This window comes from Budorcas taxicolor, chromosome 19 (assembly GCF_023091745.1).
Source record: "Budorcas taxicolor isolate Tak-1 chromosome 19, Takin1.1, whole genome shotgun sequence".
Lineage (NCBI taxonomy): Eukaryota > Metazoa > Chordata > Mammalia > Artiodactyla > Bovidae > Budorcas > Budorcas taxicolor.
The window spans coordinates 17,486,213-17,513,641 of record NC_068928.1 but is presented as its reverse complement, the minus strand read 5'-3'; the positions used below and the strand labels follow the sequence as shown (position 1 = coordinate 17,513,641).

The 27,429-nt window shown below is 40.8% G+C and overlaps 1 protein-coding gene across 1 annotated transcript in view; it reads right to left on the bottom strand.

Moving 5' to 3' along the window:
* MYO1D (myosin ID) overlaps positions 1-27,429 on the bottom strand; it is a 359,595-nt gene that overhangs the window by 93,989 nt on the left and 238,177 nt on the right. The window contains exon 21 of the mRNA XM_052657133.1: positions 12,781-12,935. Within this exon, the coding sequence (XP_052513093.1) occupies positions 12,781-12,935 (155 nt within the window). The remainder of the gene's footprint in view (positions 1-12,780; positions 12,936-27,429) is intronic.

The window sequence follows — 27,429 nt, the reverse complement described above, 5'->3', positions numbered from 1 at the left end:
GCCTGAGTCTGGATGACCTGAAATGGAGGTGCCTCTCCGTGACAGTCAGACCCTAGTATCTGATACTGCTATTTGGGAACGGCTATATGGGGTTTTGAGGCCCTTAAGAGCACAATGATTATATAAAACATGCTTGTTAGTTCTTTGAAGGACCTAACAAAAGGACACCCCTCCCTAAGAGTTCTAAGTAAATGCCAAACAACACATGTGCAAATAGAGTAAAGTCCAGTTTTCAGCTAAATTTCACGAAAACACTAAGCCAATCTGAGACCCTTAGTTTCTTTAACTTCAACATGCCTTAAAATGCTACGACAGGGAATTAATTCAAGAAGGATATTCCTTGAAACTAAGTTTTGGTAACTATGCAAATTTTTGCAAATTCAGTGAACTGGCCACTTGGCAAATTGACTTTAGGTGAATTGAATTTTTTTAAAAAATCTACTCTCACATAATATTCACCTGCCTAACAATTTCCAAGTGTACCTACAGTACAGACCTGTCAACCACATGTGTGATGGTGAACTGACTTTTGACAAGTCAGCCTTCTTCGAATCATACACGATCTAGTGTCAAACAAGGTCATACAGTGTGACGGTCACAGGGAGGCTGGCGGTGCATTTCAGCCGACATGGGCCCCGGATCCATCGGACTCTCCTTTACCGCTGTCTCTGCTTCTCTGTGGGTCAGCCATGCTGTGGTGGCTGACAGCTTTCTTCACCTTTGGAAATGTGGCTGCCCCAGCCCCTGGGTGTCTGGAGAGGCAGTGACCTGTGCGTCTTCTCTGGACTGAGGCCCAGCGATCTCGAGGAAGGGAGAAGCGGTGCAGCGTGGGCCACGTGCCACCCCTGCACTATTCATCTCTGCCAGGGAGTCAGGGATGCGAGGCTGTGGTGCCCCTGGTGGGAACCATGGAGGTGAAACAGGGGACAGGGAGCTCCAGAAGAAGGGGCTGCTGGACAGACCAAACAGCGCCTCCTCCCTCTATTTAGTGTTACTGCCATCTACCCCTGGAGAAGCTTCTCTCCCTGAAAAACGGCTGTAGAATGCAGCGAAGCTCCTGTAAACCTCTTACTTCCTTGCTGTTCCTGGGGGCAAAAATCTAGGTCCTGCTAATCTTAGGGATTATCTTTTTTTGGCTAATAACTATATATTTTGGGTAACCAAATTAACGGCAGGGAAGTTAAAAACACTAAGGAATTTTGCCATCGCTGTTACTCCTTTGAGGACGTTTAATTTCTAGTTTTATTACTGAGAGTCGCACTTGTCTTTCTACCCTCTGCTGTACTAGTTCTTTCTCCATTTAATCCATTCTTTTTGGCATATGGGGGCCACAAATGTATATCAACTAGCGTCTCCAATTTTCCATTTCCCTTTTAAGTGGACAATTGTTTTGCCCTCCTGAGCATGTTTGACATGGAAGATGATGTCATTTAACATGGAAATGTCATTTAATAGGGGAGATAACATGTTATTTGGAGAAGGCAATGGCATCCCACTCCAGTACTCTTGCCTGGAAAATCCCATGGATGGAGGAGCCTGGTAGGGTGCAGTCCATGGGGTTGCTGAGGGTCGGACACGACTGAGCGACTTCACTTTCACTCTTCACTTTCATGCATTGGAGAAGGAACTGGCAACCCACTCCAGCGTTCTTGCCTGGAGAATCCCAGGGACGGGGGAGCCTGGTGGGCTGCTGTCTCTGGGGTTGCACAGGGTCAGACACGACTGAAGCAACTTAGCAGCAGCAGCAACATGTTATTAGGCTTTGACTCACTGGTGTATATACATATATATATTTTAAAACTTATGTATTTAGTTTTGGCTGCTCTGGGTCTTTGTTGCTCAGGTTGCAGCGAGTGGGGGCCGCCCTCCGTTGTGGGCACAGGCTTCTCACTGCAGTGGCTTCTCTTGTTGCAGAACATAGGTTCTAGGGCGCATGGGCTTCGGCAGTTGTGGCACATGGGTTTAGTTGCCCCTCAGCCTGCAGAACCTTCCCAGACCAGGGACTGAACCTGTGTCCCCTTCCCTGACAGGGAGATTCTTTACCACTGGACCACCAAGAAAGTCACAGCATTATATAATTTAATACTTACGTTCTCCCTATAACCTATATGATAAAGTTCAAATTCATTAGCTTGGGGTCCTGCTTCAGCTGCTTCTTTCCACTAAGCTTTTGCATATTCTGTTCACTTCGCTGGGGAACATCTTGCCCCATCCCAATTGATAAAACTCCAGCCAGCCTTGGAGACCCAGTTGGATGATCAGGTCATCCCCTGCGCTTCCATGGCCTGGCCCTGTCGCAGCTCGTCTCAGGCAATGGAGTGTACACACCATCCCATCTTCCCCGTGAGATTGAGAGCTATCTGAGGAAAAGGATCACACGGTCCATCTTTGTATCCTTTCCACCCCCCACAGGCAGACCTGCAGCTGAACGCATGGAGAACGCAGGCTGAATGATCGTATGAAAATACAACAGCGTTTGTTTCAGATGAAATACCTGGTTAAGTAGTTATGCTTCCTATACAGTCGATAAGACTTGAAATAAACACATGAAGAAAGCTTAAAAAAAAAAAAAAAGCCCGTTCATTTAAATTTTCTATCTGACAATTTAGGAAAAAGTCCCAACAGCACAAACCAGGGTGTGAATTCACAAAAACTTCACAGGAAAATCTCCACATGAATACATATTGCAACGTTCAGAGCTGGGCAAGTTCGCAGTTGCTTAGTCCTGTCAGACTCTTCGTGACCCTATAGACGGACTGTAGTCTGCCAGTCTCCTCTGTCCATGGGATTTTCCTGGCAAGAATACTGGAGTGGGTTGCCATTTCCTCCTCCAGGGAATCTTCTCAAAACCCAGGGATTGAACCAGTGTCTCCTGCATTGCAGGCGGATTCTTTACTACCGAGCCCCTGGGGAAGCTTACGGGCCTTCAAAAAAGTAATGCGATTACCCTAAATGTACCATATCTCCCTGCAGTCATGCTGAAAAGATGAGCAGTTTTCCAGTATTTCTGGATTTTCTCTTTCAACATGAAAGGCAAAGATGGCTATGTCATAAAGCAAATAAGTATCTTTGATCTGCACAAAAGTCTTCAGTAAATCTCCATCATAAGAGCAGGTAAAGCTGAGGATGACTGCGCACCTCTGCATGTGCTCAGAGAGGGCTTTGGTCCAAGGGCAGCTGCTTCTCAAGACAGATAGCACAGTGCAGGGAGAAAGAAATGGGAAGTCGGTGCTGAGGATGGTTCACCATCCTCAGCAGCTGATACACCTTAATGCTGTTTGATTTTGGTCCTGCCGTAGTCACACTGAAAAGCTTTTAAGACTTTGCTCTGTGTTCTTTTGTGTACAGCAGATGGGCAAGACTGTATCGAAATGGGTTAAGTTCAGTCCATGGAGGCCTGTTACTTGCAGGTGGGGTATCCCATCTGGAAATGGGGAGGCAGGTCCTAATAGCAAGCTTTGTAGGGCCACTAAAGACCACTGCTTAGAGTGACGGGTGGCTCTTTCTGGGGCAAGCAGAGGTGGCAGAGAGAATGCTGGTTCTGCCAATTCTCATCTCATTTCTCATCTCCACCCTCCTTCACTCCTTTCTCTGAACCTCAGACCATTCCTCACCCTGCCTCTCTTCCCTGGGATACGAGGGGATGCTATTGTTGCGCCTGATTTGATAATAATCATTTTAAAAGCACAAAGGTTTAGTGGTTTGCTTTTTTTTTTAATGCTACCTTTGTCACAATGACCATAGGAAAATATCATAAGTTCATCCTGGCCATTTTCTAAGTCAGTTCATGAATCCAACAGGAATTGCTTGGGTAGCTCACTAAGGGTGTAGATTCCTAGAAATTAGGATTTACTGATCGAAGGGGTCCAGGGATTTGCCTTCTGAATAAGCACTTCCAGGTGATTCCAGTGCAGATGCCACCCACACTTTAAGGAACCCTGATAAAGACTGTTATTTTCTTTTTCATGGCAAATGCTATTTCTTTGTAAGGAAATACCATAATATGTTTAACCATGTCTATTTTGATGGACTTCTATGGTTTCTATGTTTTCCAAATGAGTAACAATGCTGCATTATTTGTTTCTTCTGCCCAGCGTCACTTTCTGCTTCTTTTGCGAAATGTTGGCCTCATATAATTCACCTCCAAACGTTCCCACCCAGCTCTATCTTGCCCTGTCCCCAAAGAGGTTCTTGCCCTGGTCTTACTGAAGACTTTCATATTCTGAGATGACCCACTTCTCTGGTCAAAGTGACTGCCCCTGGGATAGGCATCTCACCCACATGGTGACAATCTTGTTATGCTGACACGGGAAGATTTTCTTCTAGTACGTTTTAAACTAACACATTTTATTGAATATATGATGCCTTCCCTGTAAGATGCATCCTTTGTGTATCACTAAGATGTTGCCCATTATCACTATAAGAATCCACCAATGCTAAGTCGCATCCCAATTTCAGAGATGCTAAAATTTAAAAAAATGTATTCTTAAAATCAATAAAACAAGTCTTACTTTTGCTCAGTGTGTTTCTCTTTTCCAAGTACACCTATTATTTGAATGTAAACCTTTTGTTCTCCGTCTTCCATATCTGTCAACTTCTTTGTTACTCTGCCCTTCCTCTGTATACCAAGAGACTGTCTTAAACTTTTCTTTCATATCAATTCTGTTTTCTGCAATACCAATTGTGTCACTGCTGCATATTCATTTTAAATTTTTCAGTATCTTTCATTTCATTCAAATCATTGGACGTTTTTGTTTCTCAGCTTGCCCCTCTTCATCTCAGTGTGTCGTGCAAGCTTTGGTCTGTTTATGCAGAATCCTTGCTTTCTTACGTTTTATTCAGGCTATCGTTTCTATAATGTGAGTTTTCTGTTATAATACTTTTCGGAAGCACACTTTTCGTTTTCTTTTAAGGCTGTCGTCTATATCTATCTCACTGCTACTGACTTTCTCCATAGGTCTCATAAATAAGGAGACAGTTCTGGTGTTTTCACACAAGAAGGGCATATGGATTTTTTGGAGTCTTTCTTATGGTCCACCTGTTTGAAGCTAGAATTCATTTTTCAGCTTTTAAAAAATATTTGTTTGTTTTTGGCTGCTGTGGGTCTTTGTTGCTCTGGGTGGGCTTCCTCTAGTCGTGACAAGTGGGGGCTGCTCTACAGTCACAGTGTGGGAGCCCCTCACTGCGGTGGCTCCCCTTGTTGCAGAGCCTGGGCTCGAGGGTGCTCAGGGCGCTTGGGCTCAGTAGCTGTGGCACACAGGCTTGGTTGCTCTTCAGCATGTGGAATCTTCCTGAGCCAGGGATCGTACCCATGTCCCTTACAATCGCAGGTGATTCCTAACCGCTGGACCACCAGAGAAGTCCCATTTCTCAGTTTTTCAGCTGGAGAGCCAGCTTATGGACACAACCGCTAGATGTGGACGTCTTTTACTTATTATGAAGCTGCTGATCTGAGCAGAAATCCCTCTATCTTGCTTCCTTGTCAGCTTACTGACAAGGAGAGTTTGAAATTATTTCTAGTTATTTTTTTTTTAAAATAAATAAATTACTACTTACATATTTTTTTAAAGTAAATGTAAAGCTCCAACTCCCAGCATACAACATACCCATGGCTCTTTCAGCCCATAGGTCTTTCAGTTGCTAATTTACTATCCTGAAATACCTATTCACTTCTGTAACCAGATGTACTGCATTGCTTAGAGTGGTAATCCTGCAATTGGTAGAAGATGAGAGGTGTTCATAAGGGGAAGGAAAATGTCAGGGCTCTTCCTTTCCTTCCTACAGAAGGAGGACTAAGTTACCATCCTCTGGTGGACAAGATGCACAGAGTGGTGGGAAAGGCCTAGAAGTATCCTTTGGCCCAAGGGGGATAGCAGTCAGCCTCTGTTTTCACCGATTATCTCCTGGGAGTCTTCTGAGTGTCAGGAATGTTCTGAACATTAGGGAAACTGCAGTGAACAATACAGTCCCTGCTGACTTGGGGCTTGCATTCTAGTTGGAATATATACAATAAATAAGCAACTAAAGACAGAGCGTCAGATGGACATAAAAGCCATGGGGGAAACTTAGCAGGGTAGGAGTCAGGGGGCACTGTGGTGGGTGAACTGCTCTTCTCTACAGGATGGCAGAGAAGGCCTGATAGGTGACACGTGAACAGGTGTGAAGGATGGCCCTCTGAGCAGGCATCTGGTTGAGCAATGTGTCTGGTTTCCAGTACTAGTAAGGACAGTGGCATCTCTTTCTATGTTTTCATGTACCTGTATCTCTATTGGAAAGCAAAGGTGGGTGAACGGTGGTCACTCACTTTTCCATCACCATGAATCAGAGGACTCTGATAATGATCATTTTCTCCTTTTTTTTGGCTCCATCGTGTGGATTCTAGTTCTCTGACCAGGGATGGAACCCACGCCCTCTGTACTGGAAGTGCAGAGACTTAACGACTGGGCTGCCAGGGAAGTCCCAATAATTATCATTTTAAATGGCCCCGATACTGTGTTCAGGAGATGGACCATAATTCAATTAACAAACCTTCTGTCGAGCTGACTCTTGAATAACACAGGTTTGAACTTCCCAGGTCTACTTATGTATATGGATTTTTTTGTTTTTTTCAGTAGATACTATTTGTTGTTGTTCAATCACTAAGTTGTGTCTGAGTGTTTGAGACCCCATGGACTATAGCATGCCAGGCTCCTCTGTCCTACACTATCTCCTGGAGTTTGCTCAAATGCATGTCCATTGAGTTGGTGGCGCTATCTAACCATCTCATCCTCTGCCAGCCCCTTCTCCTCTTGCCTTCAGTCTTTCCCAGCACCAGGGTTGTTTCCAATGAGGAATACACAATTCCCCAGCTGGCTGAATTAATGGATACAGAACTGTGGATGCTGAGGGTGGACTACAGGACGTGAGCATCTGTGGATTTTTCCGCCGGAGGGTCTTTGAGCCAATGTGCCCTGGATTCTGAGGGACGACTATAGTTGTCTATCTACATTATTTTCAACTGTCTTTCTTTTATTAGCTCCGCTGATGGCTCAGATGGTAAAGAATCTGTCTGCAAAGAAGGAGACCTGGGTTTGATCCCTGGGTCAGGAAGATGCCCTGGAGAAGGGAACAGCAACCCACTCCAGTATTCTTGCCTGGAGAATCCCATGGACAGAGGAGCCTGGAGGGCTACAGTCCATGGGATCTTTCTCTTACTTACATATTTTTAGTAGGAATATAAACTACTCTGATTAGTAGCCAGGCATTCAAGGAAAACAGTTTGGGAATACAGATTGAGAGCTAGGAACATGGGTATCTGAGCTCAGGGGTGGAGGAGCGTGGGGAATGAGGAGGAGCAGGAAGGCGTGAGCAGGACAGACAGGGCCAGGAGCAGAGGGCTTTGTGAGCTGGCCTCGCCCCTCCCCTTCACCTCTGCTCAGGAGGCCTCGTCTCCCCCCTGCCAATGGCCTGCTTGTAAGTCTCATTCTACCCATAGTTCAAGTGTGGGTTAAGAAGAACATAAGCAAGGGACTTCCCTGATAGTCCAATGGCTAAGACTCTGTGCTCCCAATGCAGGGGGCCCAGGTTCAATCCCTGGCAGGGGAACTTGATCCCACATCCTGGAACTAAGAGTTCTTGTGCCACAACTAAAGAACCCCCATGCAGATATTAAAGAGACTGCTTATGAAAGGCAAGAAGCAGATGGCGCTGACTCCTGGCTTGCATCCACAGAAATAGAATGGGGAAAACAGAAGTTTCTGTGCCTAAGACTGGGGTTATACTGAGGTTTCCAGCATCCAGACAGGCAAATGCCTGGACAGCTGCTTAGGGCAGATGGGTCCTTTGACAGCTTAATATTGCAGAGTTTCTGGTGACTCTGTAGTCAGGGCAGCCAACGTGAGGCCATCTGTTTACTAGTGGGCAGAAAAGCTCACTACCAGCAGGTAGTCACTGCTGAGTGTGAGATACAAACCAAAAGTCAAGTCAGCCACTTTCATCACCTCTGCAAAGCAAACTGGCCTGGGAAACCACTGGGACAAACACCACAGACAAAGAAACCTCACCTCAGCGTCATGTGACCTACACAATGGGACCCCACAAAACAGTAGTTTTCTAGGAGGTTTTATTTGCGTTTATTTCAACATATTCAATGCCATGAGAGAAACCATTTGCTTAGAAAGCTCTTTTGTTCTTTTTCACTTTTCTAAACAGGAAAGGAAAATAGCCATAAATTTAGGGCCTTCTGTAATATACCTAAAAAGCAGCATGTTTTATTGTTTAAATGAAAAAAATTTAGGTAAGTAATACATGTATTTGTTGCCAAAGGTTTATAATGAAAAATAAATAAATCTCCCTCCCATACTTCTTTCTCCTGGTACCCCATCTCCCCTCTCCAGAGACAAACAGAATTACTCATTTCCTGAATGTCTTTCTGGATATGGCTTATAATATACATAATTGTTGGAGTAAGAAATGGCAACCCACTCCAGTATTCTTGCCTGCAGAATCCCATGGACAGAGGAGCCTGGCAGGCTACAGTCCATGGGGTCGCAAAAGAGTCAGACACGACTGAAGCAACGTAGCACATACATAACTGTGTGTGTGTGTAACACAATTTTTTAATTGGCTGTATTTAAAATGAACAAAGCCTATTATTAATAAAAAGCTCTGGGAAGTACTGCAGTAAAGAAACCTATTTAAAACTTCATCAGGGAATTCTAAACATATTTGACTTCAGGCCCCCTTCTTTTCTTCTTTGGTGTAATTTCTGGTCTGTGCAATGTAGCCAGGACTTGCTGGTATGGCTGGATCAGGTGTTTCTGAAGGGTGTCTGTGCTGAATGGTTTCTGAGCCATGCTGGTTGTTCAATATTGTAAATGTCACACCTCAGAATATACTTCATTAAAAGACTGTCTTCAAATGTTTTAGAAAATGTGAAATGTGTGGGTGAGTTCTCTCAGAGGCAGAAATAATGGGTCCAGGTTAGGGAAAGACTGAAGGAGATGAGAGTAAGGCTAATCTATATTTAGCTGGATTCAGTTTCAGATTAGCATGGGGGAAAATGTCAGGAAAGGGCTGGCTTCAATTTGTGAGAGAAGATGGTCACGAGAAATTCATTAGGTAGAGGAGAAAGCCATAAGCGTCATCATTTTTGTCTCTGTTTTTAATCATGAAATATTTCATGCATCAATGTATTTTTCATCTAGAAGTTTGATTTGAATCTCTTTAAAAAAATATTCTCCATGTCTTTAGTTAACTTTTGAACACCTGAAATTTAGTTATAATAACTGCTTTCATGTCTGTGTCTGCTAATTCTTACACCTTTGTCAGTTGCGGGTTGGTTTCCACTGGATAATGGTTTCTCCCTTGTACTGGATTGCACCGTCCTGCCTATTTGTATGCCTAGTAATTTTTGATTAGATGTCAGACACTGTGAATTCTGCCTTGCTGGAGGTGGATACTTGTACATTGCTATAAACATTCTTGAGCTCTGTTCTAGAACATAGTTAAACTACTTGGTAGCAGTTTGATCCCCTTGGGTCTTGCTTTTAAGACTTATTTGGAACTTGAGGGGGATCCTACACAGATCTCTAGCATTTCCTCTCTGTGCTCTGCTTTCCTCTTTGGCAATCTGTCCTGAAAACTTCAGTTGCCTTGATCTTCCCAGGCTCTTGTCTCTATCTCCTGAACTCAGGGAGTCCCTGTCCTAACCCCTTGTTCTGATACGTGGCTCGCATTTTGTTCATGGACTTTAAGCCCTAATCCTCTCTCTTTAAAAGTTTTAAAGACAGTGACTCCTGTTCAGATTCAGTCTATCAATGGTATGTTTTGTTATTTTGGGCCTTTTCCTCCCAACTTTCAACTAGAGAACTTCTTAGAATGTACTTTAAGGAAATTCTCTTAAAGATAAAGTACTGGTCTGGAGTTAAATTCTTATCACCCTTGGATTTACAAAAGTAACCCAGGGACAAGAAAGATTACATGCCACATCATTATGCTTATAAAATACAATATGATTTTCAAAGTTACAACAATGCTTTGATACTTGACAATAAAGAAAAACAGCTAGGGAAAAAAAATCAAATTAACCTTTTCTCAAGAAGCCAATAGCAAGTCGACTTTAGTTCTAAATCAAAATTTCCAAGCATATTTTTCTAGGAGCAGACAGAAGGATTTTTCCCCCCTCTCATTTGTACTTTAGTTCTTAATTCATAGAATTAGGAACACAGGATAAGGACATCAAAAAAGAGAAAAAAAGAAGACGACAAAAAGAGGTTATACAGCTCAATATATATATATGTATAAAAACCCAGTCAAAAAATGGGCAGAAGATCTAAACAAGCATTTCTATAAAGAAGACATACAAATGGCCAAAAGGCACATAAGATGCTCAATATTGCTAATTATAAAAGAAATTCAGATCAAAACTACAGTGAGGTACCACTTCAGACAGATCAGAATGGCCATCATTAAAAAGTGAAGTGAAGTCGCTCAGTTGTGTCCGACTCTTTGTGACCCCGTGGACCGTAGCCCACCAAGCTCCTCTGTCCGTGGGATTCTCCAGGCAAGAGTACTGGAGTGGGTTGCCATTTCCTTCTCCAATCATTAAAAAGTGTACCAATAATAAATGGTAGAGAGGGTGTGGAGAAAATGGAACCCTCCTACACTGCTGGTGGGAATGTAAATTGGTACAGCCGCTATGGAGAACAGAATGGAAGGTCCTTAAAATACTAAACATAGAGCCACCATAGGATCTTGCAAACCCTCTCCTGGGTATATATCTGGAGAAAACAACAATTCGAGAAGATACATATGCTGCAATGTTCACAGAAGCACTATTTACAACAGCCAAGATGTGGAAGCAACCTAAATGTCCATCAACAGAGGAATGGATAAAGACGTGCCACAATACACAATGGAACACTACTCAGCCATGAAAAGAATGAAATAACTATATTTGCTGCAACATGGACAGACCTAAAGATTAACATACTAAGTGAAGCAAGTCAGATAAAGACAAATACCAATATGCTATCACTTATACGTGGAATCTAAAATGTGATACAAATGAACTTATTTACAAAACAAACAGATTCACAGACACAGGAAACAAACTTACATTACCAAAGAGGAAAGCAGGTAAAGGAGGGACAAATTTGAAGTTTGGGATTAACTGATATACATGTTGTTTATAAAAGAGACAACCAACAAGGACCTACTGTAGAGCACAGGGACCTATACTCAGTAGTTTGTAATAACCTATAAAGGAAAAGAATCTTAAAAAAATAGGTCTATATGCATGTGTAACTGAATCTCTTCGTTGTAAATCTATACAGGAAACACTGTAAATCAATATACTTCAATAAAAAATACACAAGGAATAATTTAAAAATCCCAGTAGCTTGACAGCCTTCCCTTCCCTCCATTTATACATTTTAAGGACATTTAAAATTCTTACATATATTAAAGACAGAAAGGTGTCTCAGACAATATGCTAGGACAAGGAAGCCGTTGATGGATTCCAGAACTAGATTCATATATTTCCACCACGTGTAGAGGCATTTAACAGGAGTTAGAAATTAAGAAACAAGGACTCAGATTGAGCAAAAATATTTAAACGTCCCAAGCAAAAACTTTTTAGTAGTACAGGCATCCCAATGAAAGGTAACAAATTAAAATCCCTTTTGGCTATCCATCTTTCGCTACAACTACATATGAAGAGGAAATGGACCTGCTTATTTGAGTTATAGACTTTACTGTAGAGATGACTTCTCCATGACTTTCTCTTACATTCAAAACCCTTCAGTAGTTCTCTTCGCTTCATTTGGCAGATAGGAGGAAATTTTTCAAAGGCCTATATATTTATTGTTATCTTTTGGTAATTCCTTAGTCAGATTCTTTTTTTCCACCAGGTGACCACTCAACATCATTTCACTTATACCATTTGAAAGCATTTAATTATATAAGATATTGAAAGATCTGTTTTGGTCTAGAACACAAGGCTTAAAAGCATAAAATAAATGACCTCTGCAGCTCACTTCTAAAATTATTCTCCATGCATTTATTAGCAAAAAGGAACACCACAGAATTACATGTGTGAACATCAGACACTAAATATGCCTTTGTTTAGAGAAAAAACTCCACCTCTAAAACAACTTCAATAAATAACCAGACAAAATTCCTCTACTTAGAGTTATCCACTCACTGAACACCATCACCATCAGGATCTGTTCCCTGTTTTTCCTTCTCACATCACTGTTCACTACATAGACATACACAATCACACTAGGCATCATCGAGGTTTACTATGAAGTTCTCTGACAATACCGCATTCCCTCCTGACTCCATGTTTTTGCAGAGGTAATTGCTTCTTAGAATTCCTTTAGTCTTTGTGGACCCACATGTCATCCTACACCTGCCTTCTAATTTGTTTATATTCATAGCAGATACTTGAACTGATTATACTCGGGATAAATGAGAAGCCGTGATGCTAAGAATGTAAAGTAAGTTTTCTGTCTTTTGGATTTAATTACGTTTGGATTGGCAGTGAAGAAATCGCCATTGGGGAAATCTCTCACTGTTGGTTCAGCTGGAGGCTGGAAAAGCAGAGGATCATTCCTAATCTTGAAACTAAGCCGGGATGCTAATTTTGCCTTCTGCAAAACACATGATTTAAGTTGTCCTTAAGAAGGAAAATAACTCAATATGTTAAAATTGGCATGAAACAAGTTCAGTGAGAATTATGATGAAAGATTTCATCTATTTTAAACTTGCCTTCGTTAAGCAAAAACCAAACTTTACCTCTTGAAATGATTCACCAGGACTCCAACCAGTTCTCCAATTCGACTCTCATGGGTTGGCTGTTTGCTGAAGAGGCAGACAATTAGGTCTTTGTTGTCTTTCGTATGGAACACTACAAGTTGGTCCTTTCCATTGGAGACGCTTAGACCAGTCAACTGCAAAGAAATAAAGCACAGAAAACTGGTAGGATGGCTCTCAAAATAATGCATTTAAACAGTTTGTAATGGTTTTAACTCAGTAATGCTGGTGACATTAATCTTTATCAAGTTTTATGAAACAAGCAGATGGAAGGAAATAATAAAGAACAAAAATTAATGAAATTAAAAGTAGAAAAACAATAGTGTAAAATCAATAAAACAAAGAGTTGGTTCCTTCAAGAGATAGGTGAAATTGCTAAATCTCCAATTTGAAAGAATAAAAAAGAGACGACCTAATGGCCCATATCAGGAATGGAAGAGGGGCCATTAATACAGACCACATAGACATTAAGAGGATAAAAAGGAATATCTACAACAACCTTATGCATAAAATTCAAAAACTCAGACCAAACCAAACCATTCCTTGCAAGCCACAAACTACCAAAACTCACCCAAGAAGAAATAGATAACCTGAAGCTTACTTCATCTATTACAGAAGTTAAATTTGTAGTTAAAAACCTTTCAAAAAAGAAAACTTCAGGCTCAGATGATTGCATAGGTAAGTCCTACCAAATATTTAAAGAAGAAATAACATCCATTCTCCATGTCTCTTCTAGAAAATGAAAGAAAAGGAACACTTTATAACTCATTTTATGAGCATTGTCCTGAAACCAAAAATTGACAAAAGCAATATAAGAAAACTAAAAACCCGCATCCAATATCTTTCATGAACATGGATTTATTAGACTGGCCAACAAAATATCAGCAAATCAAATCCCAAACTACGTAAGAACAATGACACATCATGACCAAGCGGAGTTAATCTAAGAAATGCATAGCTGATTTTGTATTAAAAATATCAATCAATATAATCCATCACAGCAACAGAATAAAAAATAAAGCCACATGATTATATCAACTGACGCAGAAAAAGCATTTGACAAAATTCAACATCCATTCATGAAATAAATCTCTCAGCAAAAAGGATTAGAAGAGAATTCAACCTGAAAAATGACATCTACCAAAATGCCACAGTGAACATCATACTAAGTGGTGCAAGACTGAATGCTTTTCCCAAAGATCAGGAGCAGGGTAAGGATTTCTGCTTTTTACTGCTGCTGGGCACTTTCATTCTGGAAGCCCTAGCCAGTGCATCAAGGCAGGTTTAAATAAATTAAAAGGCATACAAATTAAAACAGAAGAAACAAACGACTTTATTTTCAGATGACATGATCGTCTATGTAGAAAGTCCCAAGGAATTTACAAAATAGGTCTTAGAACTAATATGTGGGTTTGGCAAGATCACAAATACAAGGGCAACAGACGAAAATACTTCTATATACCAGCAATGAAAAACTGGAAACAGAAATTTAAAACCAAAACCATGCACAACTCCCAAACCAAAAATACTTGGACATAAATCTAACAAACTGTGTGTAGGATCTGTAAGCTGAGAGCTATGAAAGGTTGATGAAAGAAATCAAACAAAAATGCTGGTGACAGGAATAAAAGAAAACTCTAAATACATGGAGAGAAATAATGTGTTTGTAGGTTGAAAAACTCAATATGGTTGAATACTGTCGATTTTCCTCAAATCAGTCTATAGATTTAATGCAATTCTGACCAAAATTCCAGCAGAATTTTTGGTAGATATCAACAAGCTGATTCTAAAGTTTATATGGAAAGGCAAAGAAACTAGAATAGCAAAAGCAGTTTGAAAAAAAAAAAAAGTTGGAGGACTCATAGTAGCTGATTTTCTTACTATAAAGTAACAGTAATCAAAAAAGGTAATCATCAAGAAGACTGTCAAAGGAATAAAAACATAGATCAGTGGGAAGAGAATGGAGTATCAGATACAGTCCCACATAAATACGGCTGACTGATTTTTCACAAAAATGCAAAGGCAATTCAATGGAGAAAGGATCATTTGAGCATTTGCGTAACTCAGCATTTCTTGGGATTTGAACACCCACATGCCCAAAGAAATAAACACTGACCTAAATCTCACACTTTATGAAAAAGTAATTCAAAATGGGTCATAGAGCTAAATGTAAAATGGAAAGCCATGAAACTTTTAGAAGAAAACATCGGAGAAAATCTCTGTGACCTAGGACTGGGCAAAGGTTTCTTAGGAATGACACCCAAAGCACAACCCAACAAAGAAAAAAACTGCATAAAATTTAGAACTCTTCTCTAAGAAAGACACTGATGGGAGCATGAAAGGACAGCATACATACTGGGGAAAAAATATTTGCAGAGACAGATCTGATAAAGGACCTATGTCCAGAATAAAGAACTCTTAAAAATCAACAATAAGAGAGCAAACAAATCAACTTAAAATGAGCAAAAGATCTGTAGTCACTTCACCAAAGAAGACCGATGGGTGACAAATAAGTCCATGCAAAGATGGTCAACATTACTAGCCATTAGGGAAATGGGAATTAAACTACAACAAGGTATCACCACAAGCCTATCAGAACGGGCAAAGTCAAAACAAAGAGGAAGGTGAACAGCAAAAGTGACAAGACTAAATGCTGGTGAGGCTGTAGAACAATCAGAGGAACTCTCACACATTGTTGGGAGGAATGTAAAACGGTACAGTCACTGGGAAAACAGACTGGCACAGAATTACCACGTGATCTAGAAATCTCAGTTCCAGGCATTTATCCCAGAGAAATAAAAACTTATGTTCGGACTTCCTTGGTGGCACAGTGGATAAGAATCTCCCTGATAGCTCAGTTGGTAAAGTATCCGCCTGTGATGCAGGAGACCCCAGTTCAATTCCTGGGTCAGAAGATCTGCTGGAGAAGGGATAGGCTACCCACTCCAGTATTCTTGGGCTTCCCTTGTGGCTCAGCCGGTAAAGAATCCACCTGCAATGCAGGAGACCTCGGTTCGATTCTTGAATTGGGAAGAACCCCTGGAGAAGGGAAAGGCTACCCACTCCAGTATTCTGGCCTGGAGAATACCATGGACTGTATAGTCCATAGGGTCGCAAAGAATCGGACATGACTGAGTGACTCACTTTCACCAATACAAGGGACATGGGTTCGATCCTTGGTCCAGGAAGATCCCACATGCCGCGGAGTAGCAAAGCCTGTGCGCCACAACCCCGAGCTCATGAGCCACAACTACTGAGCCCATGTGCTTAAAGCCCATGCTCCACAACAAGAGAAGCCACTGCGATGAGAAGCCCACGTACTGCAGGGAAGAGTAATCCCTGCTCACGGCAACTAGAGAAAGCCTGCACAGAAAGCAACGAAGACCTAGCGCAGCCAAACAAAGAGCACAATTTATGTTCACACAAAAACTTACACAAGAATGTCTGCACGTGTGCGTGCTCAGTCGCTTCAGTCATGTCCGGCTCTGTGCAACGCTATGGACTACAGCCTGCCAGGCTCCTCTGGGCATGGGATTCTCCAGGCAAGAATACTGGAGTGGGTTGCCATGGTCTCCTCCAGGGGATCTTCCCAACTCAGGGATCAAACCTGCCTGCATCTCCTGTACTGCCAGAATATTCTTTACCCACTGAGTCACCTGGTCTCAGTCATGAGTGTTTAAAGCAGTTGTATTCATAAGTGCCCCCCAACTGGAAACAACCAGAATATCCATCAACAGGTGAATAAACAAACTGTGATACATCTCTATGATAGAATGCTATTCAGTGATAAAATGGAATGAGTTAATAATACAAATCATGGATATGCAACAACAAGGCTTGCTTTCAAAGGCATTATGGTGAGAGAAAGCATCCAGTCTCAAAGGTTACATTACTGTATGACTCCATTTATAAGATATTCTGGAATAGAGCTGTCAGGGTTTGGAGTCAGGTGGAGTCTGACACAAGTTTTGGGGGGTAGTGAGATGACTCTGCATCTTCACTGTGGTGCTAGGGCCAGAAATCTACGCATGTATGAAGACCTACAGACCTGTATACCATCACCACTACCAAATTTTATTCATTATATGCAAATTTAGAAGATATAGCTCCTGGATTGTTTTGATCACTAGATCTACTTTGGTCAATAAAACAGGTACCTGAGTGATCTCTCACTCTGTGGTTTGTTCTCTGACTGCAGAAAATACCAAAGTGCCACCTCCTGGCCACCACAGGTGCTGTCAGTTGGTCTGGCAATCAGCATTGACAGGATATCCACTGGGGGCAATGCAGAGTGCCAGGCAGCCTACGGGTGGGGATGGAAGTGCCAAAGATGAAGAAGGTATCCTTTTCTCTTCTACAGGGATTCATGACCCAGTTGGATGAGTGGAAGAGACAAATACCCAACAATTGAAGAGCTTTTAACAGTTCATACATTTGGAAGACCATTTATCCTCATGCCCATATTTTACAGATAAGAAAACTGAGGCTCAAAGAAGTGAGCTGATTTGCAGACCTTGAAACTGGAACACAAGCACTGACCCAGATCCATGTGCTTTCTATCACAGTAGACTTTTCCAATATCATGCACAGATGAACATAAGCTGTAAAAATAAGTATCCCTAAATGTCATAAATTTTCAGAGGAGGTTGAGTTTTTAGGTTGATTTTAAAGAATGCCAGGGTTAGTATTCAAGTGAGAGAAGGGAAAATATTCAAGGAATTGGAAATCATTTCACAAACTTACACAGATCATGGGCTTTAAAAAAAATTATTTATTTTTAATTGATTGATGATTGGTTTACAATACTGGTTTGATTTCTATCATACATCAACATGAATTAACCAAAGGTGTACCTCGGTCTCCTCCCTCTTGGATCATGGGTTTTTTTAAGGCCTGTGTAAGAGAATATATAAATCTTTCTTTCACTTAGATGTATAACATCCAGATGATTTTTTGTTTGGTGTACATTTTTTAAAATAAAATAATTTTATTTTGTTAATTTATTGGCTGTACTACATGGCATGTGGGATCTTAGTTTGTCAACCACGGGTTGAACTCGCCCTCTGTCCTGCATGGAAGCGTAGAGGTTTAACCACTGGACCACAGGGAAGTCCCTACACTGGCTTTTTTAAAAGTTCTTTAAAACATATTTTATTGAAGTATAGTTGATTTACAGTGTAGTGTTAGTTTCTGCTGAACAGCAAAGTGACTCAGTTATACATGGGATTCCCTTGTGGCTCAGCTGGTAATGAATCTGCCTGCAATATGGGAGACCTGGGTTTGATTCCTGGGTTGGGAAGATCCCCTGGAGAAGGGAAAGGCTACCCACTCCAGTATTTTGGCTTGGAGAATTCCATGGACTATACAGTCCATGGGGTTGCAAAGAGTTGGACACGACTAAATGACTTTCACTTTCTTTGTTATACATATATATATATGTGCATATATATTTTTTCATTTCTTTTCCATTAAGGTTTATCACAGGATATTGAATCAAGTTCCCTGTGCTATACAGGAGGAGCTTGTTGTTTACCCATCCTATATATATTACTTTGCTAATCCCAAACTCCCAATTCTTCCCTTCCCCACCCTCAGATGATTTTTATACGACTAAATTAAAAATATCATTTTCATTAAAAAAACATGCTGTGTCTACAGTGCTTCACTCTCCTTTGATTATTTTATATGCAAAATGAAAACTTGAATTGATGGAGCACTTCACAGGAGAGCTTGATTAAAGCCTAATAAAATGAGAATTCTAATAGCACTAACTTTGCTGGCACATCCCAGCAACATTAACTGCAGGGGTTTGGAGAAAGGGACCAATGCAGCTGTGAATGCTGAAACCATCCAGGGAGAGGATCCCTTCTGGATGCTGCTAGACCATAGCAGAAGCATCTCTGATGGTTTTCTGAGCCACCTTCCCACCTCAGGGGGGGGGCTTCCCTTCCTGCCCTTCCCTATTCCTCCCTGTCTGGGTGACTTCACCTGGCATAGTAATTCCTCATGTGTGCTCAGGGCTTGTGGCAGTGCCAGAGTCCCAGCAGAAAATAGGGCAAACAGCACCTATTTTCCTCTGCTGCACAAACGGTGAAAGATTAAGTTGCTGTTGTCATCAAGGCAAGACAAACAGCATCCAGGATGTCTCTTTTGTTCTGGGCGACAGGATGGTAGGTGGGGGAAAGCAGCAGGGTAAAGGATGACCTGGGTGTCATCTCCATTTAGCCATGTGAGCTTGAGAAAATCATTTAATATGGAGGACAACTCTTTCCTCTTCTGCAAAATAAGGATTCTACTAGATGCTCTGTTTGCCTCATAAGTTTGTAGTAAGGACCGAATAGGAGCAATTCGGGCATGCAAAAAAGGATAAATAAACAAAACCCCTCTGCCTTCGAGGGTCTTTCCACTCTAAGAGAAGATACGCCAGCCAAATCTGAAAAACTCCAGAAGTACCACGCCAAGGGAAGGTATTGTACGCAATTACATCAGTTAGAGAAGGGATCTTACCTTAGAGATCGCTGGGCACCCAAAACACACAATTAAGTCTCTAAACAAAAGCGAAACTCCTTACCAAGGCTTCCCCCTACTAGCTTCCTTCTTATTTCTCATAATCCAGGAGATCTCTATGCTGTGATCAATCTAAACCTTCCTCCTCTTTGGTTTTAAAGGTTTGAGCAGGGCAGATACAATCTCTGATGGTCATCTAACTCAATTCTCCCAGACTCTCTTCCGTATGGCTAATCAAACAGATAAGTAAAACGAATGTATAACTTTCCAATCATTAGTAAAAAAAAAAAGAATCAATAAAACTTGAACAACAACAACTAGAAGGAAATAGCAGGGAAGTATTAAAAATGGAAAGTGCTTGAATAACACAAATTTAAAAAGCCAAAATACTGTCATTTTCTAAAAGAAATGGGATATAACTCCTTTACTGGATGAAGATGGCTCACAGAGTATAGATGTTTAGATGCATCTAAAACAAGAAGACACAGGAAGATAAATGAAAGGCTGGACAAAGACGTGCCAGGAAGAGAGTGAGGATGGGAACAGGAAAAATAGGCAAAGCAAAATCCAAGGCAAAAACCACAGAACTTATTTCTTTTACGTTGACAAAAATGTAACAAAAAGTGAAAACCATCATCTTCATGCAACTGAATAACACGTACTGAAATGAAGCGAAAACTGTTCTCATACAAAAGAAATGGACCAAATCGTGATGCCAGTGGGTGACCCAGTGTTGGTAGTTCAAGTAGTCAAAAAGCACATGAGTGAGGAGACTGACTGGATAACCAACAGATTTGATTTTGTAGTTACATGCAAATCTTATACACGCTTATTGTGGTCCCCAGAGCATTTAGACAGGGAGGCCTGGCATGTTGCAGTCCATGGGGTCGCAAAGAGTCAGACACGACTGAGCAACTGAACTGAACGGATTATGTATTGGGCCAAAAGTAATACTCCTCTTTCCAGTTACAAAGAGGAGGATATGCACTGGCCCTAATCACAGTGAGGTAAAACCAGAAAATTACATAAAGGTTAACAGTAAAACAACCTTATTGGTGAGAATTATTTTTTTTTTAAGTATCTCTTTAGACTGGATTAAAGAGATGATGATTGCAGTTACAGACAATAAAGAAGTTAACAGAAAAGAGAACTTTACATTAGTATTCACGGATGCAGTCAAAGCTACATTCAGAAGAAAGCACATCGCCTTCAATAATTTTGTTATTAAACGAGAAAAAGGAAATAAATTAAATACCGAGCGGAAGTAGTGAAAGTGTTAGTAGCTCTGTTGTGTCTGACTCTTTCTTTGTGACTACGTGTCCATGGAATTCTCCAGATAAGAATACTGGAGTGGGTTGCAATTCCCTTCTCCAGGGGATCTTCCTGATCCAGGGCTTGAACCCAGGTCTCCTGCAACACAGGCAATTCTTTACCGACTGAGCTATCCGGGAAGCCCAAATTAAATACCAAAAACCTAGGTAAAGGACTAAAAAAACCAATCAAAGTAAAAATTAGTGACGATAAAAGCAGAAATTGATGCATGAGAAAAACAATATAGATGATAAACCCAGGAGTTCTTTGAACATTCAGACCACTACACAACCAAACCCATGGCAAGATCTAGTCAGGAATAAAACAAGGCAAAAACATGAATATCTAACATGAGGAATGAGAAAAGGATTTAAGAAAGGATGTGTTGTTTTTAGAAATTCTGAGAATGACATTTACAATTTTCTGTTAATAAATTAAGTAGTTTGTGAAATGCATGCTTTTATAGGAAAACATAAATTACAAACATTGACTCAAAGAAAGGTGAAATAATCAGAATCAATTCATAACTAGGGAAAACTGTTGTATGTCATCATAAAAACATTCACCTAAACATTATTGGGCACAGATGATGGTACAGGCAAACCAAGCCCCAGGTAATTCCCATGCTATGGAAAATCCTCTAGAACAGAAATGGACAGACACCCTCCCAACTCATTTTACTTAATCCCGGTAGCAAAACTTGTGAGCATCTGTTTCACAGACACACTTCCAGAGACCAGTCTCATAAGGACAGATGCAAATATCTGAAAGAATTAACAAACTGATTTCAGCAGGATAATACACCATGACCAAAAGGGCATATAGCCCACAAGTATAAGGATGGTTCACTAATAAAAAATGCATCCACACTGCTCAGCTTATTCATAGGTCACATTTATGCGTTATCTGAGTGCTTTTCCTACTAGAATTCTCTCCTTGCCTGACAGCTTTCTCTTCAGGCAAGTATGAAGTTTTGTCCTTCTGTTGCTTTTATTTTACAATACTCCTTGATAGATAAAACAGTATTTCTCTTTACAGTATGCTGGTAAATACTCGAATGTACCTAAAAATTTAAAAAAAAAGAAAAATTTGTTTTCTATTGGGATATAGCCAATTAACAAACAATGGTGTGACAGTTTCAGGTGAACAGCGAAGGGACTCAGCCATACATAGAGATGTGTCTATTCTCTGCTAAACTCCCCTCATCCAGGCTGCCACACAACATTGAGCAGAGTTCCCTGTACTATACAGTAGGTCCTTGCTGGTTATCCATTTTAAAAATAGCAGTGTGTACATGTTGATCCCAGACTCCCTAACTATCCCTTCCCCATCCTTCCCTATCCCTGCAACCATAAGTTCAGTTCTCTAAGTCTGTAAATCTCTTTTTGTGTTTTAAGTCCATTTGTATTGTTTCTTTTTTAGATTCCACATATAAGCAATGTCATTGGATATTTCTGCTTCTCTGCCTGACTTACTGTACTTATTATCATATCATCACTACAATATTAGTTTTTAAAAAATACTTATTACCCACAGAGATGTTATGGGGAGGGAGGTGGGATGGGAGGGGGGTTCATGTTTGGGAACGCATGTAAGAATTAAAGATTTTAAAATTAAAAAAATAAAAAACTATAAAAAAAAAAGTGAAGAGAAATTAAAAAAAAAAAAAACTTATTTATTTGGCTGCATTGGGTCTTAGTTGCGGCATGCAGGACCTTACTTTCCCAGCCAGGGATTGAACCCTTGTTTCTGCATTGGAAGGTGGATTCTTAACTACTGGACCACCAGGGAAGTCCCACTACAATATTAGTTTTAAGTTTTTTTCTAACCAACGGTAATCTTCGGCAGCATAGCATTGTGGATAAAGGAGAGAATATACTTCCTCCCTTGTACTCAGCTGGTAAAGAATCTCCTGCAATGCAGGAGACCTCGGTTCAATTACTGGGTTGGGAAGATCAGATGCAGAAGGGACAGGCTACCCACTCCAGCATTCTTGGGCTTCCCTGATGGCTCAGATGGTAAAGAATCCACCTGCAATGCAGGAGACCTGAGTTCTATCCCTGGGTTGGGAAGATCTCCTGGAGAAGGAATGGCGACCCACTCCAGTATTCTGGCCTGCAGAATCCATGAACTGGACAGCCCATGGGGCCGCAGAGTTGGACATGACTGAGTGACTTTCACTTTCACTTGTATAAATTATCAGTCTAAAACCAAGCATAATGACCAATCCTAGAGACCTTGGCTGGATCTTTAAATAGAATTTTTAAATGACAGACGCTATGTTAATAGATACTGTCTATTTTTTTTTCCTACTTTTATAAACGACAGGTAAGAAAAGAATTAACTGGAAATTAAAACATATGACTATTCACACCAAAACACTCCATACATCTTGACCCATCAGTCAAATACTATTTTTAAAAACTGAGGTTTTTACAGTAGAATTAGGAGCAGTAAAATTCACAGACGTTTAAGTGTTTAGGTAGATGATTTTTGACATCCAAATCAAGAGACAGAATATTTCCATCATACCAGAGAGTTTCCTCTGAATGTTCTTTTTTAAGACTTAGTTCTATATTTGTAAGTCAAATTGACTTACTTAGCTTTTGAGAGCTAAAAAGATTAGCTCATTACTTAGACCTAGAAAGCCAGAAGGCCATTGTACTAAGAACAAACTCACAAAATACAGAACTTTCCCTTTATCTTTTCTCTGTTTTCATGAATTGTACTATTTAGGACTGTGAGAATTTTATAAAGAAAATAGTTAATCTTTGAAGGTGACAAACCAGACAAATGCTCTAATGGTAATCTTAAAGGAACTAATTAAAATACAATAATGGAATATAGGTTTATTCAAATTGCTTGAAATAGATGGTTTGGTTTAAACTATATTTGGTGGCCTATATATTCTACTTAATGGGCTTCCCAGGAGGCTCAGTGGTAAAGAATCCATCTCCAACGCAAGAGACGTGGGTTCAATTCCTGGGAAGGGAAGATCCACTGGAGAAGGAAATGGCAACCCACACCAGTAGTCTTGCTTGGAAAATCCCATGGACAGAGCAGCCTGGCGGCCTACAGTCTATGGAGCCACAAAGAGTTGGACACGACGTAGTGACGGAACAGCAATATTCTACTTATTTAGTAAGATCCCTTGCAAGAGAATTTGACTTCATTTGATTTCTTTTAATAGACTGATAATCTTTGGTTTCCAATCTCCAGTTTTCAATAATTAAAAAAATTATGTTGAGGCTATAAACCCACAGTTGTTGGATTAGGTTCAGCCTCGCTTTGTAGGATAAGAACAGGAACAGGGTTAATAATCCCTCAAAGTCCATTGTAACCACATAGCATGTTTTTATCTTTAAACATATATCCACTCTGTTAAAAATTCTTGTCCCATATAGCTCATTAGAGAGTACTGAAAAGAGTTACCTGTCCTATACAGTAGGTCTTTATTAGGGATCTATTTCACATATGGAAGTGTGTATATGTTAATCCCAGTCTCCCAATTTTTCCCTCCCCGCCCCCATCCCCTGGTAACCATAAGTTTGTTTTCTGTATCTGTGACTATTTCTGTTTTGTAGATAATAAGTTCATTTCTACCATTTTTAAGATTCCATATATAAGGAACAGCACATGGTATCTGTTTTTCTCTCTCTGACTTACTTCACTCAGTAGGACGATCTCTAGGTCTATCTGTGTTGCTGCAAATGATATTATTTCATTCCATGTTATGGCTGTGTAGTGGTAAACCATGTCTATAAGCACTACTGTCTATATGCACCACATCTTTATCCAGTCACCTGTCAGCGGACATTTAGGGTGCTTCCATGTCTTGGCTATTGCAAACAGTGGTACAGCGAACACTGGGATGCATGGATCGTTCTGAATTATGCTTGCTGTCTCTCTTGCTTCATATTCCATCTTTATCTCCCTTTCTGCATCTATATGTGTGCATACAAGCTTTGTCCCTGAAAAACTGTGGGGCCTCAAAATGCAGGCTATAAATACCAGAATCCCAAACAATAATTTCAAGAAGCTGAAGACGTCTGGAGACTGTGGGGATCACGAGAAAAGGCTCTGACACTTAATGACAAAATCTCTGATAATGGAATGGGCCATGAGCACTTGAGCTCTTGTGACTTTGAAACAAATTAATCTTTTTTTAAAAAACAATATTCTTTCTTTTCTATTCCATTAATCTGCCATTCATCTTTTTAACATTTATGATTCTAAAACATATCACAAATTTCACAAAAGTGGCGTTTTCTAAATGTCAACCCTCTAAATATGCATTTATTTGAAAAAACTTAATCTTTTAAATGGTGACCAGCTCCTTTAAAAACCATCCTGGTCTGACCAGGGAGGAGAATCCACTAGTTTTTGCTCTGGGACCTTCTCTTGCAGACTTACTCCTGGGAAGCAGTTACTTCAAGTCTTTTCGAGTGGGGGTATCTCTTTTCTGTAGTTGCTGCTCTCTACATACATCTAAGGGACTTCATTAACCTGGGGTCCTCTCACCCCCATCAGGGATGTGACCAACACAAAAAGAGCTTTCATAAAATTGTGCTGGTCATTTCACGGTTTCAGGTATTGGCTGTGTGGTGATATACACATTTGGCCTTTGGGACTTAACTATTCTCTACTTCAGCTTTTTGGTTTGACTGCAGAGTTATAATATTTATGCTCTTTTGATCTCAATTGACAAATTGATTTGGCTGCTCAATGATGGAGAACATTCTGTTCATTCTGTTTTCCATTCAGAGGCTTGGGAGACAGATGCTCTGGCTTTTTGCAGGATGCCTGGTGACTTTATTCCTTGCTTTGTGTCTCTGCTCTCTGTTCATCTGATTCTCCCAGTTTTCCTTTTTTCTCTCCCTTTCCCTCTTTCTTTCTTTCCCTCTTCCTTCCTTTCTTTCTCCTCTCTTCCCCCTCTCCTTTGCCCAACTAGCTATAAATCAGAGATCTTAATGATACTGATTTGTCATGGAAATAAGGTACTATTTGGGATAAATAAGAGTTTATCACCCTATGAAAGGGTTAATCGCTCAGTTGCATCCAATTCTTTGTGACCCCATGGACTGTAACCTGCCAGGCTCCTCTGTCCATGGAGTTCTCCAGGCAAGAATACTGGAGTGGTTTTTGCCATTTTCTCCTACAGGGGATCTTCCCGACCCAGGGATCGAACCTGCGTCTCCTGCATTGCAGGCAGATTCTTTTCTGTCTGAGCCACGAGGGAATCCCAAGAATAGTGGAGTGGGTAGGCATTCCCTTCACCAGGGGATCTTTCCCACCCAGAGATTGAACCTGGGTCTCTTGAACTGCAGGTGGATTTTTTATCTGAGTCACCAGGGAAGCTCATCTTATTCCTCTACGAGCAACCATCATTTGGGGCAACAAAGCGCTTGTGCTTCGAGTCATTTTGTAGGAGGGCTGACTATCTCGAGGCTGCTGTGCTGTGAGGTCAGGTGCTGACCTTCTAGTCAACAGCTCTGGGATGAGCCCTCCCAGCCTCAGCACCAGATGAGTGAGCATAGGAGGGTCCCAAAGATCCTCAGTCATTGGGTAACTCCCAGCTTTTGTGTCTTCCCAACTAAAACCCTGGATATTGTGCAGCAAAGGTAAACTGGTCCCACGGTGCCCTTTTCAAATTCTGGACCCACGGAATCCATGATCCTAATAAAATGGTCATATGCTACTAGATTGAAAGTAGACAACCAACAAGGACTGACTGTATGGCACAGGGAACTTGGCTCAATATTCTCAGTAATCTAAGTGGGAAAAGAATCTGAAAAGGAAGGACACTTGTATGGGCATAACTGAATCACTCTGCTGTACACCTGTAACTAACGCATCAGTGTTAATTGACTATACTCCAATATAAAATAGAAGGTTAGTATATGTGCTGCCGAAGCGAGCACTAAAATAAAAGCTTAAAAAATAATTAAATGGTCATTTTTTTTTTTTTAACTCCACTAAGTTTTAGGGTGGAAGGTAGCGCCCAAGCAACAGTTGACTGAAATCCAAATTTGGAAGTTGTGAGGTGCTCCTGTAGCAGAATCCTTGAACAGTTGGCCCTGGCTTTGGGAAGTGGGTGGTAGCTGGAAGAACCTTGAGGAGCCTGCTGGTGGAATCACGATGGGCTTTAAGGAGGCGGTCACGAGGGCCTGAAGGGAAGCAAGGAAAATATGATCTCAAGCACGAGGCAGGGAGGCTTTTATCATGAAGTGGTGGAAAGCTTGATAACCCTGTTGCCTATGGGAAGGTAGAGAACAGAAGATGTATCTAACAAATTGATGATCAAGGTAAGGATTTCTAGACAGGATGCTGGACGTGCCATCTGGCTGCCTCTTGCTGTCCATGAAAACACGTGAGAGGAGAAGCACAATCTTAATACAGAGCTGCTTGGCTCTCATGCAAAATTTAGAAGAAACATAAAGGAGCTTGCACTTGCTGGGTTTGAAAATAAAACTGTTTCTTATTCTCAGCTTCTCCAGATGGCAAATGATTCTCAAATTAAGAAATGGTTTCAGGGCAATGATCAGATCCAGAGTGGGACTGTAAAAATCCTTTGTCAAAACCTCAGAAAGATCTAAGGCAGTACTTCATAGAAATCTCCAGGCAGATGAAAGGCTCTAAAGATCTTCAGGGCATGCCACACAAATTTTCTCACAATGAGGCTCTGAAAAGTCTTAGGGGCCTTGTCCCATAGTAGCTCATAAGCAACCCAAGAACAGGAGAGCTTCTCTTGCAGAGATTTGTGGGCACGGTTTTAGTGGATTATAAGTTTTTAAAAAATTAGCTACTTATTTT